Raw genomic sequence first — 14,799 nt, forward strand, 5'->3', positions numbered from 1 at the left:
GTTTTGCAATTTGTGTATGCAGTATGTATTACATGCTATGCCTTTTTCTTTCTTTCTTTCTTTTTCTTTCTTTCTTTCTTTCTTTCTTTCTTTCTTTCTTTCTTTCTTTCTTTCTTTCTTTCTTTCTTTCTTTCTTTCTTTCTTTCTTTCTTTCCCAGTTCCCAAAGATTAGGTCTAATTCCCAGCCTCTTGTTACAAGAGCGCTGCTATGCTTGATCAGGTGGGCGGGCCTTGAGAGCAGCCGGCCCCCGCCTTCCCCTGCTCCTCCACTGAGAGAAAGAGCGAGAGAAGAGGAGGGAGGGGTGGGGAGGAGTGGGAAAGAGAGAGAGGCAGACTGTCTCTGTGAGCCGGAGAATGGAAGAGCAGTGTGTGAGAGCAAGAGTGAGAGAAATAGAGAGAGCATGAGTACTCTCAGTTTATGAGAGTGCCTGCACACGCATCACCAGAACAGAGTCACTTCAGTTACGGTAGGACAACACAGCAGATTGCCATCACAGCACACTGAGAGGAGGACACTAGAAGAAAGAGAGCCTCTCTTTATTAAGAGGGCACATCGGGGGACTGACGATAGCAGCCAACCAGAAGAGTCGTAGGTCGGTGTGTGCGTGAACTTTCCCAGCCTCACTTCTTCTCCTTGGTGCCCGAGAGGTCACCACCCCTGCAAATTGCCGAGATGATCCCGGAGGTCTTTCTGATCTTGTGGCTGACAGGTCACGGTAAGCTGCCTGGTCTCCTCGTCTCCGCTGTGTTGTGTCCTGTGTCAGTGTGTGCGAGGAGGAAATCTCTGGGAGTTGAACTCCGAGGCTGCGAGGGAGTCTCTGAGGTTTCGGCTGTGAAGCCTTGAGTTTGTGTCAGACAGTTTGAAGTAGTTGCATGCCGTCTTGTTTGTCTGTCCTACGAGTTTCACCGGACCCCAAGATCTTGAACTTGAAAAGGAAGCTCGGCGAGGTCAGGCTTGCGACCGAATCAATGGATGCTCATCTCGCGCAACGGCGAGCGAACACAATACACGGTTATTCTTAGATAGCCTTTGAGTCTGTAAACAGTCGGGCTTAGTATCGGCTGACGGATGTTTCCGCTGCTTGCCGCCAGGTGGTTGTCTTTGAAAAACAATTGGATTGAATCGGAGGCTGCCGCGGAGACCCTCAGAGGGGTCGCCGGCTCGCTCGTACGCTCCCTCAGCGAGGAGCCGAAAGGGGAGGCAGAGACTCGACAGAGCTAAATAGATTGAGTTGATTGTCCTCCTCTGCAGCGACCGGTGACCCAGAAAGGGAAGTTCAAATAAATCCGAAAGCCTCGGGAATTCATTTGAAGCTCCTCGTGCTGGAAACCACCGGCGCTGGCTGCTTTGTTTGGGTTCATCAAAAACAAAGTCCTCAGACTTTAACTGAATCATCTTACGCTACAGAGTTTCAGCTCGCGAAGTACAGCTCACTCTGCACTTCCTAAGCTGTCTCTTCCCTCCCTCAAAGTCTCTTTTTTCCCCTTCACGGTTATCACACAGCGTACGCAAATCAAAGTCGCGCAGAGTTGGCAGAGCAAACTTAATGACCTGCTTATCACTCAACTTGTTTTCCTCACTCCGAATCTCATTAAACTGTTGCAAATACTGTACGATCTGATGGCAAGAGCAGCATGTTCAGATAACCCACAGCGCTAATATATAACTTCACACACATAAACTCAGACGCACGCTCTCGGGGAGAGAGTGTGAAACTACTTTGACGATGACAGTGGGAGTAAAGCATGGGGCGCTCTTTTTCTTGTTTAGTAGATCATGCCTCAGGAGGCTGTCAGCTTTATGATCTAGTTTTATAGCAGTATTAGCCATGTGTCCAGCAAATAGTTTTTTTGTCCACTGTGGATGGTTTATTTATTTATGAACTGATTTATTTTATAAGATCATTTGATGATATCTTTCACAAAAACACTGACAATTTTCATATATGCTATTCTAAAAAAGTTAACATAACGAACTGTCCATGCATCAAATGTATCCACTATGTTATATTACGATAAATTAAGAGTTCATTAGCCTATTATATCATAGATTGAAGATCATAATTATGGAGATGTTCATACAATATGCTAACAATACACAGTTGTTGCCAACAGAAATGCAGTCAGACAGTCTGTCTCATCTCCTTCTCATCTATCTCTTTAAAGCGCTCAGCGCACAGAAAGCATCACGCACCAGGCAAAGTCGCCTTGTTTTGCTTTGCTGTGCAGTTGAGCTGAGCTAGGTGTTGTGGTAATAAAAAATGAAAGCAGAACAGGCAGGTAAACATGAGATAACAACAGGCGTTCCTGTCGCCCCGCTCTGCCCCTGGGGATGGCAGGTTCCCCAAAGCTAAATTGTGTTTTACACATTATTGCTGTTTATGGATCCAACCAGTGTCAGCTGAAATAAATATATAAGAAAAAGTCCTGGAGAAAAACAAGTATTTTATATAGAGGGTAAAAAAGAAGGATGAGGAGAAGCTTGTGTGTGTGTGTGTGAGAGAGAGAGAGAGAGAGGTTGACAAAAAGTCCAATAGCTGCGCTGGGAGCTTAGAAAGACTGTATTGAGTTTTTGTCAAGAGTTGAGGGTATATGTAGGGCACACTCACTCGCACTCACACACACACACACACACACCTGGTGACAAGCCCTAACTGATGGCACACATTCGAACAGAAGCTCACCCTTGTGTGGCACAGAAAGCTGTCGCACCACAGGCAAACCTTCTGTCCAAGAGCTTGTCTCTCCCTCTCCTTCTCTTTCTTTCTTTTTTGGTCATTTTTCTCCCCTTTTCTTACTCTCTTAGTCATAGTTTGTTAATTTTTCTGAAGGGCAGCACTTTCTCCATCTTTTTCAGTCTGTCCACTTTTGTTCCATTTCTCCTTTCTCATACATCCCTCGGATAAAAATGTTGTTTCTCGGTGTGCCGGTGTCAGAAGAGAAATCCCTTTTTTTTTTTCCATGACATTTCTTTAAAAAAAGAAATCATCATTTTTGTCCTATTTCTCATTAAAAGTATGCAAAAAAATCCTTAGAACAACTTTAAATTACTTGAAAATCAAAATTGCGTGAGACGATATAACTTCTTATTAGCAACCCACATTTATTTCTCGTTTAAATTATAAACCTCATTAAATATTATTACATTCCTGCTTAAAACAAGAAAAAATCCAAATAAAACTGTTTGCCAGTAGGTTAAGAAAAGTAATTAAACTTAATTCTAGATGTATTTTCTGAAAACAAGTTTTATTATCTTATGAAATTATGCTTCTCCAAGCTCGAAGGATGTTTGGGTATTTTGAAAAACAAGACAAAAATACAGATTTTCTGCATCTGTCCGTTGTTGCTTTTCTTTCCTGTCACTGCCCGTATGAAAAGGAATATCAGATTTATTTCTTTCATTCTTTCTTGCTCACTTCATTGTCATGCTCTTGTTTTAATCATAAACCTCATAAAATATTATTACATTAATGCTTAAAATAAGAAAAAAATAATATTTCATGAAATGTAGCTTTTGCATCCATTTAAATAGTTTATATATGTAAACACTGGAAAAAAAGACAAAAATACAGATTGTCTGCTTTTGTTTCCGTCTGTCCCTCAGCTGAAAATGTTGCTTTTGTCAGTATTTGTTTCCTGTCACTGCCCGTGTCAGAAGGGAAATCAGTGGTTTTCATGGCATTTCGGCAAAACATCATAAAAAAGCTCTTTTAATATACGCTTCCAATACTCTGCTGCAGGTCTCAACATTATAGAGTGTCTCATTACACATTATACAGCTTTCCTCTCTCGCGCTCAAGTCCACTGGGGGCAGTGTGGCATAGATCTGAAGACTCATTCTGGATCTGTCTCCGTCTATCCATACTCCTCTTGTCCTCCATCACTCTCTCCCTCCCCCTGTCATCCTCTCCTAACCGCTGCCGTCTTGTTCTGATAGATGAGGCAAATGCTCTTCAGGAGCGTCTGGTGTTAAGTCCCCACGCAGCCAAGGGCGTAAGCTGTGTCTTAACCCTCGAAAGCAGGTCTTAGTGTGTCCGCTGTCTCTCTCTCTCTAAGCTGCACCTCAGCTGGCTGGTAATTAAAATGTCACTTTTGGCTGTTTTCAGGCCAAATCTCGGCCGCCTTACACAAGTATAAAAGGGAATCAAACATCTTAGTGTGTTTCATTGTAGAATGTGGAACAGTTTTTCCCTGGTCAGACTTAGCAAATCATTCTTTGTAACATCGCAAATCCTTTTTCAACATGGACGGGGACCAAAGCCGATCAAATGTAATGGATTTTTACATCTCAGTCATATTTCAGGGTTAATTAAATTCATATTTCTGCGTGACATTCCGATTTATTCTCTGGCCGGGCCATTTTTTATCTTTGGATTAAGCCGTTTTGTATGCCAGCGATGGTTTCTCATTTCCAAACGACATAAATGCATGGTCATCACGGACAGTAAACACGTATCAGTATTCCTCGGTTCTTCTTGCTGTCATTGTTTATCGACAGCCAATGCAAAAGAGCTGACACTGGCTCTGTGTACGGATACATATGTGAATTGCTGAGCTGTGACCACCGGGGTTTTTTTTCTTCTTTTTTTCTGTACCTGGTGTGAAGTCTGACTCCCTTAATGTGTACCGCATGAGGCTATATATATTAGGCCCTCTAATACCTTCCCAGCCCATATTAGCCTACTCCCACACCCAACCCTGACAACTGCATTTCTCAGAGAGAGGGATGCAATTTTTGAGAAGTAATAGAATTTCAGATGAAAACAGAGATGAAATGCATTTTTATATTCCATATATTCTTAGTCCACACTTCATATAAGGGGTTCAATGTTCAGAAAAAGGGGTTTAGATTGTAGGTTTATATAATAATTGCAATGTAATATTGCCAGGAAATTTGTGATTAGCCAAGGAAATTTTGTTCATGGAAAAGGCACAAAAAATTAAACAAGTGATGAAAATGTGAATATAAGTGATCATAACAATAATGTGAAACCATGGGAAAGTTGCAAACAATTAAAAAAACCTACACAACAAACAAACAATAAATAAATAAAACAAAATGCAATAAATCTAATCTTTTAACAAACAATTAAAGTTTATAAAAGCCAGTTATGTAGCAATACGGAGTGTGTGTTTCCATGCTTTTGTTTAGTTTTGCCTCTTTAAAACAGAATTAATTGGATATCGAGAGGGATTTTTCTCTCTTCGGTTGAGTTGGTTGTTCCTCCTCAGATTCAGGTCAAGAGAAGATGGCCATTAATTTGGCCTTGATTCCTGAAATCCAGTGAGAGCAGCTTTGCTGAGAATGTCTGTGCATAAACAAAATGTGTTTACAGGACTTTATTAAGCTGCACCAATGAAATCAGTGTTCTTAACCACAGTAACAGAAACCAATCCCCCACCCTTCATCTCTCTCATCCTCTCCCACTCCCCTGACCTGTGCCCACCCTTGCCCTCTGCGCTTATGAAGCTGTCCCTGTGGAAATCTCACGGCCATAGAGCTGAATTGCTGGATTTATCAAAATTGGTGCACTTTTTGAGAAATGGGCATTATGTGGGATTACATGTCTACTGAGCGTGATGTTAAGTAATTCAACCAGATGCTGCGGTGATCATGAGGTCACCTGCGGAGATTCAGCTCAGTGCTCGCTGTTTATTCCCTAAGGATGGGCAGAGAGCTGGAGGGGGCCAAGAGGGAGGGAAACGTGTCTCTCGATGAACCTGTCAGGCAGAGAGAGATTCAGAAGGGAACGGAGGGTCAGCCTCCCAGGAACACTGCAAGGATTTTGCCCAGATTATGGCAGAGATTAATGCCATCTAAATTGCGACCTAATACATGGAATCAACAGCAGGAGAGATGTTGTGCCTGTTTCAGATGGATATATTCTGAACTGAGGCTGCTCACAAATAAATACCAAATAAATAAATAGATAAATAAATAAATGCCACGTTACTTTTTAAAAGCAATCTTCTTGTGTCAGTTGGTCAAACAAAGCAGTACACTTCAGCATTCTTTTAATAAGAGTGATTCTATAATTCTAATACTATTCTATAATATTCTAATAATACATTTAAGTGTGATTTGAATACTTTCAGACATTTAGTTGCATGTTATTTGCAATTAAATTATTATTATTTCTATTGAATGCAGTTTGGTGAGCCTGAGAGCTTATTTGACCCATTAAAGCAAGATTTCATTTTTACATTTTTACAAAGTGCACTACGGATCAAGCTTTCTCTCTTTGTTATAGACATCTTTGATTGGAAAGGAAGAAAACCGTCCAGTTTTTATGATATTTTTTGAGGCTATTCATCCCTTCTTCTATAGTGTATCCTCTGCTGGATTGGTGGTAAATAAAAAAAGTACTGTAAATAGCTGACAGGGGTGATGTGTCAGTGTAGAAGCTCACAGATGTATGTAGTATGGAGGTACGTGAGGCACTGGAAGAATCGGGTTGCCAATCTGACAATGACTTGCGATTGCTTTTGCTGGAAGTTTCTGGGACGGCACAGTATTACACCTGAATGAACCTGACAGACTCAGTCTTTGTCTCCCTCACTCTTCAGCCCAGCCAGTCTGGCGGTTTCACTTCAGTGTGTTACATGGACAGTAGAGTGACTTGCCAGCTTTTTTGTGTGTATATATGTGAGTAAATGTGTGTGATAGCGGTGGCTGGTTGCTGTGCAACACCAATTACAGTAGTGAGCCTTAGCATGGCAATATAAATGCTAATCAGTCTTTAAACTTGTACTCTGGGAATCAGAGAAAGACAAGGGAATTGAACGTAAGGTGTATACCGGATTTTATGATTACTGAACAGAACTATATTAAAGCAAAAAGCAAAAACAAAGCTACTAGTACCTGGGAGATGCTACAGATATTCAGAAACCACTAGCATGAATGTGACCGAGGTGGCATAGTATCAGTATAATTTATTGATGGCCATTGTACTGTGATTTAGCTACTCAAAATCTTTCTGATCTGTTCCAGACAAATGTTCTATTCACAAAACAACATTAAAAGTGAAAATGTGCAGGCTTCAGTGCAGACTTTAAAAGTTAAAGTAAGTTTCTGAAAGCTTTCATCACTTTTGGGGTCTGTTTGCAGGAATACGTATAGCTTCTATCTTACGTCTAGTTTCTCTAAACAGAATTCAAACATGTTTTCAGCTCTCAGCCATGATAATGCTGCTAATCAGCGTGCTAAAGGAGGGATTACAACACAGACAGCAGCAGAGACAGCGACTATGGCTCTTTTTCCTGTTCTCCCACTCCTTCTTTATGACTATTTCCTCACTTTGCATCTGTCTATACGAGCGATATTTCATATTTCTGGCAGGCTAATTAGAATGTTGGTCAATAGAAATGGAGGAATGTTTGATGCTCGTGTCAGATGAATCCTTCTGTTTGGAGCACGACATGAATACCTAAAACAGAAATAGATGTGCTCTGATATTTCTGGTGGCTTGGCTGTATTATGGTTACATCCTACAGGAGGAGCTGTGGAGCAAAACACCGTTCAACATCAAATGGTTGATTATTAGTTAGAAGTTAACCAAATTCAAGTCAACCAAATTATTTACAAAATAAGCTTCTTAGGTGGTTATCTGATTTCCAATATGGCCTTAGCATAACTGGTATGTTTTCCTGCTTTAGAGCACTTGTCAATAGAAGTTCAAATAGACCAGCTTGAATCAGTTGGACCAGAAAACCATATCAGGCTGGTTTACGCTTTTCCTTTAACTTTTTTAACCTCTCTCCCAGGAGGGAAATGTTTAATGGAACTTTTTTTGCATTTTTGGGGTTATCGGAATCAGTTCATCATAACTGAGTAAATGCCTTTAGTGGTGAATGGAAACTAATGTACAACAAATATAATTTTTGCATTTCCATTTGCAAGCCATGATACCCTTTATAGCCTTTATAACAGAGAAGACAAAATATTGACAGATTGATTATATCAGAAGAAAGATGTATTTTTTTCTTTTTTTAACGAAAATATAAAAAGCTTTGCTAGATTTACAATGTTAACAATTGTGGAAATTCATTATCACAGTCTGAAAAAGGGTTTGTAGAAAATGTAACAAAAAACAATAAAAAATTCATGAAATTTGAAAACCAACACTAAAGGCCTTTCCACACTGAGCGCGATGCGAATGTGTCTCGTATGTGGATTTAACATCTAAATTAATATAACAAAGTTTGGTTCTACACCAGAAACACAAACTATCTATAATGCTTACAAGAATAGGCTACCATTCTCACCCTTTTTTGCAACGCCAGCTGCTCCGGTCACGTGATCCTAGCTCAAATCTTATTGGACGCCCCGTGTTTTCGCATTTTCAGTGCGTGAATGTTCGCGATCTATGTGGAAGCATCCATAGGAAGCTGTTGTTTTATTCCAGCGCGTCATAGCATCCGAAATTCATTCCGCTTTTTCGCGCTCAGTGTGGAAAGGCCTTTAGACCCGAGCTTATAAATTAGAGATCATGAAATCATCTTAGTTATATACTCAATAACAAATGATTCTACTATCAAATTATATCCATCTCACTGAAGGCATTCAGCCAGGATTTAGGATAAAAATGTGTGTTCAGCTCAAACACCCCGTGAGTCAATAAATGATCTATTGAACTATCTGGTGTCTTTGATGGCACCCACAGAGTAAAAGAGGTTTTTCCTGCATTGAATTCGGCAAGCGACAGACTTGCTCTCCACACAGCTATGTGTCCTCCATTCTTTTATTTCCCAGTTTCAGCCTCTGTGTTCTCAGCATTGTCGTGCTGAAAAACATTCACCTCAGATTCGGCGTTGTGCTTTCAGAGTCAGAATGCTTCTACGTGAGAGAGGGCAAACAATGTTAGGAATGCTGTAATTAGCGAAAGCTTTTTTTTTTTTAATTTGGTTCCCGTTGAGCTTTATTTATATGTATTTTACAGTGCTATCCTGCGAGCTTAGACTTCAAAGGGAGTTTAATAATGTGGAGTTATTCCATGCCAGTGTGTCGCCTGAAAAAAATGCTAATGTGCCATCAGGTTGCCTAAATGATTTGCTATCCTTTCAAACGTGCTGGCAGGGGTTTCAATCTGGCCGGCCTCCCGGGCCAGTTGACAGTGGTCTCTGCTCGGTCTCCTGAGGACATTAATGTGAATCAGAGAGTCGGCCAGGAGGCACTGGCATGCTGTGCCACCGCTTGGCCACGACCCAGCTCTCCATGGCCCTGCCCTTGTCCGCCCGTCAAAGCAACCACCTCTCCATATATATGAATCGCCACTTTGAACAGATTTAATCAACTCCTCGATGCCTCTTTTGGAGTTTGGCTGAACAGAAAGGGGTTAACATTGGGGCACACAATGGCCTAGCTCTTATTGGAAATGGGGGTTGGAGGTGAGGCGAGGGTCTCCAGGAAGGCAAGTGATAGAGGTGCTAACATTCAGAGATTGGATTAAGAGCAGAGTGCCCCCTAAAAGAGAGTGCAGTTTATTGAAGCCTTATCTTAAGTGATAATGTTACCATGAAGAGAAGTGTAATAGCAGCAAAGTGGACTGCAGCCATATAAAAGATATGGGGCTGAAGCAGAGAGCGAGATGATAGCCTGCGTAAGTGTGTGCGGTCCACACATTATGAAACCGAGCCCAGCAGACTCCTGGGTTAGGGTGTTTTTATTAGGACGTTGAGAGAGAAAGGATGTAGGGTCAAAGGAAGCTACCCATCAATGATCAAGCCTTCAGATTAAATCACATTTCCTTGAACGAGAGTGAAAGAGAAGCCACATCATACCGCCAGCATTAAATTTAAGGCATTACTGCTAGCTTAGAGCTGCATCTTATCTAGACCCTTCCCATCAGATTTACGTTGTCTTCCATTCCCTGCCCAATGTGTTTACAAGGACATTTTTTGTTCCTTGGTGATAAAATAAACTCCCAACCTTTACCTGAACACTGGGACCCATTGCAATGCTCAAAAGAGCATCTGAAGACACCTGTGCTGGAAGCACTCGACAAACCAAATTTTTCAAATACGCTCTAATGTTGTGCTATTCTGCTATTTTTAGAAATGTGGTATGATAGTGCTACTGTCACAACAGTATTTTAATTATCCATTGGATTAATTGTTTCTACTTGTTTTACTCACATTTGTAAGACTTTATTGAAAAAAAATACACCTAAATGAACAGATTGATTTTTTTTATTATTTGACCAGCATTAGACCATTTTATCTTGCCCTTTTTTGGATGAGTATGAATACTGTGGATAATATGCGGAAGTGAATGCATTTGGCTGACTACTCTCCATCTGTAAGCGTCTGTCTGAGAAGGAAAGATGAGAGGGAAGGAGATGGAGGTAAAGAATGAAAACAAAATTGCAGTAAAAAGTTTCTGGATTAAAAAAGAATAGAAAAAGATATCTTTTGAGATGTTTAGGAAAGCCAAGAGCTCCTGTTTTCCAGCTAGACTCAGGGGGATTTATTCCCGCTCACGGGCTGTATTATCTAATTGTTGTCTGATTAGGAACATCAACAATAGCTCCAAAGGTAAACAAAGTTATCCCCTCAGAAAGCTGGAAATGCACAAAGGGAATATAATTGCTGTCGCAAATGAAAGGCAACTGAAAACTGTCAAGGTAATCCTTGCCACCGACATGCCTGTCTGTTTGTGTGCTGACATTCATCAGTGTGTGTGCCAGTGTATCATATGATAATTGCATTACCAAGATTTTTATAGTAACCCCACATATCATCCTTATACAGCAACAGCCTGAGATATAAATATACTTTACTTTTATTCTCAATGTAATGTCTTTATGATAAACTTGGAATGATTATGTTGCATACAATGGACTAATGCTTGCAGATAGATCATTTTATTTACCAGTGTTTTACCAGTATCTCAATAAAATGTCACAAACATTGTTACACGAGAGACATGTACATCAGCTATCTTAGAAGCAGACATATGGCTTGTTTCTGAGCACATTTACTCATGCAGCATGGCAAGTCTGGTGGTATTAAGAGACATTATGTGTCACTGAGGCCTTTCGACATGAGCATGGAAGTTATTTTAAAATATACCAGGTGATTCACCTAAATCACAATGTTACAAAGAAGTTCTCTGGTGTCAGTAACTAACAACCCCAAGTTCTCCAAGTGACATTTCAGGTTCACTTAGTATCAACATTGAGAATTCTTAAGCGGAAAGTACTTTCATAACAGAAAGCTTGTCTAGCTGTCTGGCTGGAGTATATAGGATGGTCTGGATTGGCTCAATAACGTATTGAGTTTCACAATGGAGGAAACAAATGTTAACGGTTTGTGATGCAACATCTTTTTCCACTCTGACCCATACATAGTAAAACCATTGCTTCCTGTCTTTTTTAAACTTGGCTACCTGAATCTGAAGAGCATTTATAATAAAAGAAAGCAATTTGCTTTAATATATAACTTCGTTATCAGTTACAACCACATAAATGGCATACAAAAACACATATCTAAGACGCATCGAAAAACACAAATATATGCTTCTCCATTATGTTGTGTTAAGCGAATCAGACCTTTCTGCCTCTCAGGTATGAGTATACTATACATACACAGATAAAGACATGCGCTCTCCAAGTGCTAGAGAGAGCATTGAAGTGTCAGGGACAAAAGCGACTTGCAGGTCTTCTGCCTCTGGCGTTTGAAGGTTGCCAAACAAGTGACTTTCATCTTGTAAACCAGCAGACAAGGCCAACAAAAGCAGAGAACACTTCTAGAGTCCTGGGTTTGGGATGAGAGGGGAAAAGAGAAGGAAAACGAAAAAGAGACAGACAGAATTAGGGGGTCTTTTCATCCCCGAGCCCTTTATGGTGTTCTCAGTGAAAATGGCATCTACTTCATAGTCCTTTCCATCACCTCTGCCGTGCTCATCATTCTGGCTATGCTGAGGTGAAAATGGAAAAACTGACTCTATCAAAGGGCTTGGGTGCAATTAAGAGGGCAAGCACAACGGCCACGTGCAGGACAGGGGCGGCACCCTGATGTTCCTCGGCACTAATGAGAAAGGATGATGAATAGGAAATATGAGCAAACCGAGCCCCAATTATCTCCATGAGAAAGCAAAGCACTAAAAGTTTGAACGATGTAGAGACATAATCTTTCTTGTAATTTGATGTCTGGCTGATGGAGTCGTGATCTAGCAGTTATTGCAATGCGGGTGGCGTTAGTTTGAGTCCAGCTTGCATCATTTCCTTTCCTCCCTCTGCTGTACAAGTCAATAAAAAGTGAGAAAATAGGTGTTTTATCTGTCTTTTGTGAGATGCAACAATTTATTTGGATAGCATAAAACCGAATTGGTTTGAAACCTTGTGCCATTTAATGGTGTATTAAAATTATTATATGCTTTTATTGGCTGAGACTGCGTTAAATTAAGTAGAAATGTTTCATGTTCAAACAAATCGCTTGAAGAAATTGTATATCACCAGGTTAGGACACTTAGTCAGAGTATTTCTTTGAAAATCATTTGACGTCAAAAACTAAAAAACATCACCATATACGTGTTATACTCATGAAGTCGATTTTAATCCCCAGACTCAAATGCCAGAGCACGGAGAGATCAAAATAAACAAGGAAGAACAAGAGTTTTAGATTTAGCTATAAAGGCAGAGGTTTGCGGAGGGATGAGGCAACAGAGAGATAGAAATAGGCAAGAGAAAAACAAGTGAAGTAGAGGGAAACGGAAAGAGAGAGACGGACCGGTATCTATGGCTGGTGGAATTCTCTGAGCTGAATTAATGATGTCGCAACAGAAGAGCCAGGCCCAGTGGAGACCTGAACCAGATTTCAACCTGAGGTCCCTGGAGGTGGGAGCCACTCAGCACGACAGCAGTATGGGCCACAGCGTCATAAACTAGCCCTGAGCAGGACCGCCGGGACCCTTTTCATTGCTCTAGTGCTCCCCTGCTCCAGAATTATGTAGGACATGGATGGGGACAGAAGAACGTGTCCGTGTTTGGGTAGCCGGCTCTATTCTGAACTCTAGTGCACTGCTCTGTTGTCTACTGTCTATATAGGAAGCATCCTAGCTAAAATAGAACTTTAAAAGTGATTTATTCTAGATAGGCGTATGGCATAAATAAGATTTTTGCACATGAGATTTGACTTACTGATAGTTCTGTTAGCATGCTAAAGCTTCATAATAATTTTGACTATTTGACTTCATACTTTAATCAGCTAGAGACAATTTTGTACTAACCTATATCTAATCACAACAAGAAAACTGGACATGTCAACATTCTACAGTCATTTCAAAACAATTTTTCACAATGTTTCTATAACCTACATTTCATAAAGGCTTGATGGAGTTTTGAATTAGCACGTTTATGAAGTTAATAAGTTCCAACACAATTCCATAATAAAGTGTAACTATTTTACGAGGTTATGATTTTGTATGATTTCATACAATGTGTTTTACAGTTATTAAGGTCTACACCCAAACCTAACCATCAGTGAGGCATGAGATCTTACAATTCAATCATACAAATTAACCACGAAAACAAAAATTGTTACAGATTGATTTGTAACTTCATAATAAGCATAAAGAGCATATTAGAAACAAATGTGCTGTAATTAATTAATTTTTAATTACATTTGGACTAGTTCGATCGATCCAATATTGAATTAAATATATTTTAAAAATTGCAGTCCTATAAGTGAGTTTCTATCCAACAGTAGCTACGATAATGACCTTACCAACTGACGATTGGCTGTTTTATGTAGATAGCGGGACTTCCTTTCAATGGAGCATTGCAGTTTCTCCCATACACAGAAACACAAGTGAACTGTCTTTCATCACCATATTTTTATTATCAATATTATTATTATTTTACTGAGAACAATGCTTTCAGGCATTTGTGATACATATGATACATTCTCAGAATTGGGTGGAAAGAAAGACTATACTTTCTATTTTTATTTTTTTTATATCTATCTTAGCATCTGATACATACCTATGGCATCTTAAAATGCAGTCTAGGTAGGCAGCGTACTGGGTTTCGCAACAGAAGCAGAGTGTTCCATCAAAAAAAAAAAAAGGGTCCTCATAAATTAGTACAACAGACAGACTCTGGGAAGATAAAGCTGAAATGATCAGGCGGCAAAGGAATGAGCATGATGAAAAACACAAAGATGAAAGAGAAACAAAAAAATAGCAATAAGAGCAGAACAGGGAAGTGAGGGATAAAAAGATTCAGTGTTAGTGACTCGGCCATCACCGAGGCACATTACCCACTTTGTGCAAGGAAAATGCGTGTTCGTTCCCGATATTGCTTATAATGAAAACGGAGCAAAAATCAGTGCACATAACTCATCCTCTCCTTTCCTCCACAAACATCCCTCGCTCAGAGGAAGGCATGCTCCACTAGTATGACTGCAGCTGGAGAAAGCCTGCGAGCATATGTCATTAAAATGCTTAGACAAGTGGAAGAGAGCTGGGGAGATGGCAGTGAAAGGGAGGGCAGAAGATATTATGTTGGAGAGGGGCTGTCAGACAGAATCAGTCTCCAGACCTCCTGAAGTATTTACAGGTCAGAAGAGGAGAGGGACCCCCACAAGTGCAACCCGTGCTTCTCCAGAGATGTGAGAGAAAGACAGACAGAATAGGGGAGGATGGGAAGAGAGGTGGCCAATGTGCTGTCTGGCTGACAGGTGTGAGTATTGTTGTCTCTAATTGAACGAGAGAGGGGCTGCCGGTGAAAGGGGTCAGAGATGCGGCTGCCAGAGTATCAAAGGGTCAAGCGCTTTGGCTGTGAACACCGGACAATTAGG

The 14,799-nt window shown here is 40.5% G+C and overlaps 1 protein-coding gene across 1 annotated transcript in view; it reads left to right on the forward strand.

Moving 5' to 3' along the window:
- Positions 1–344: 344 nt before the first annotated feature.
- LOC306842604 (kin of IRRE-like protein 3) overlaps positions 345–14,799 on the forward strand; it is a 201,639-nt gene continuing 187,184 nt past the window's right edge. Inside the window, exon 1 of the mRNA XM_079373559.1 lies at positions 345–716. Coding sequence (XP_079229685.1) covers positions 674–716 — 43 coding nt within the window. The 5' untranslated portion in view covers positions 345–673. The remainder of the gene's footprint in view (positions 717–14,799) is intronic.

This window comes from Barbus barbus (assembly GCF_936440315.1).
Source record: "Barbus barbus genome assembly, chromosome: 23".
Taxonomy (NCBI): Eukaryota; Metazoa; Chordata; class Actinopteri; order Cypriniformes; family Cyprinidae; genus Barbus; species Barbus barbus.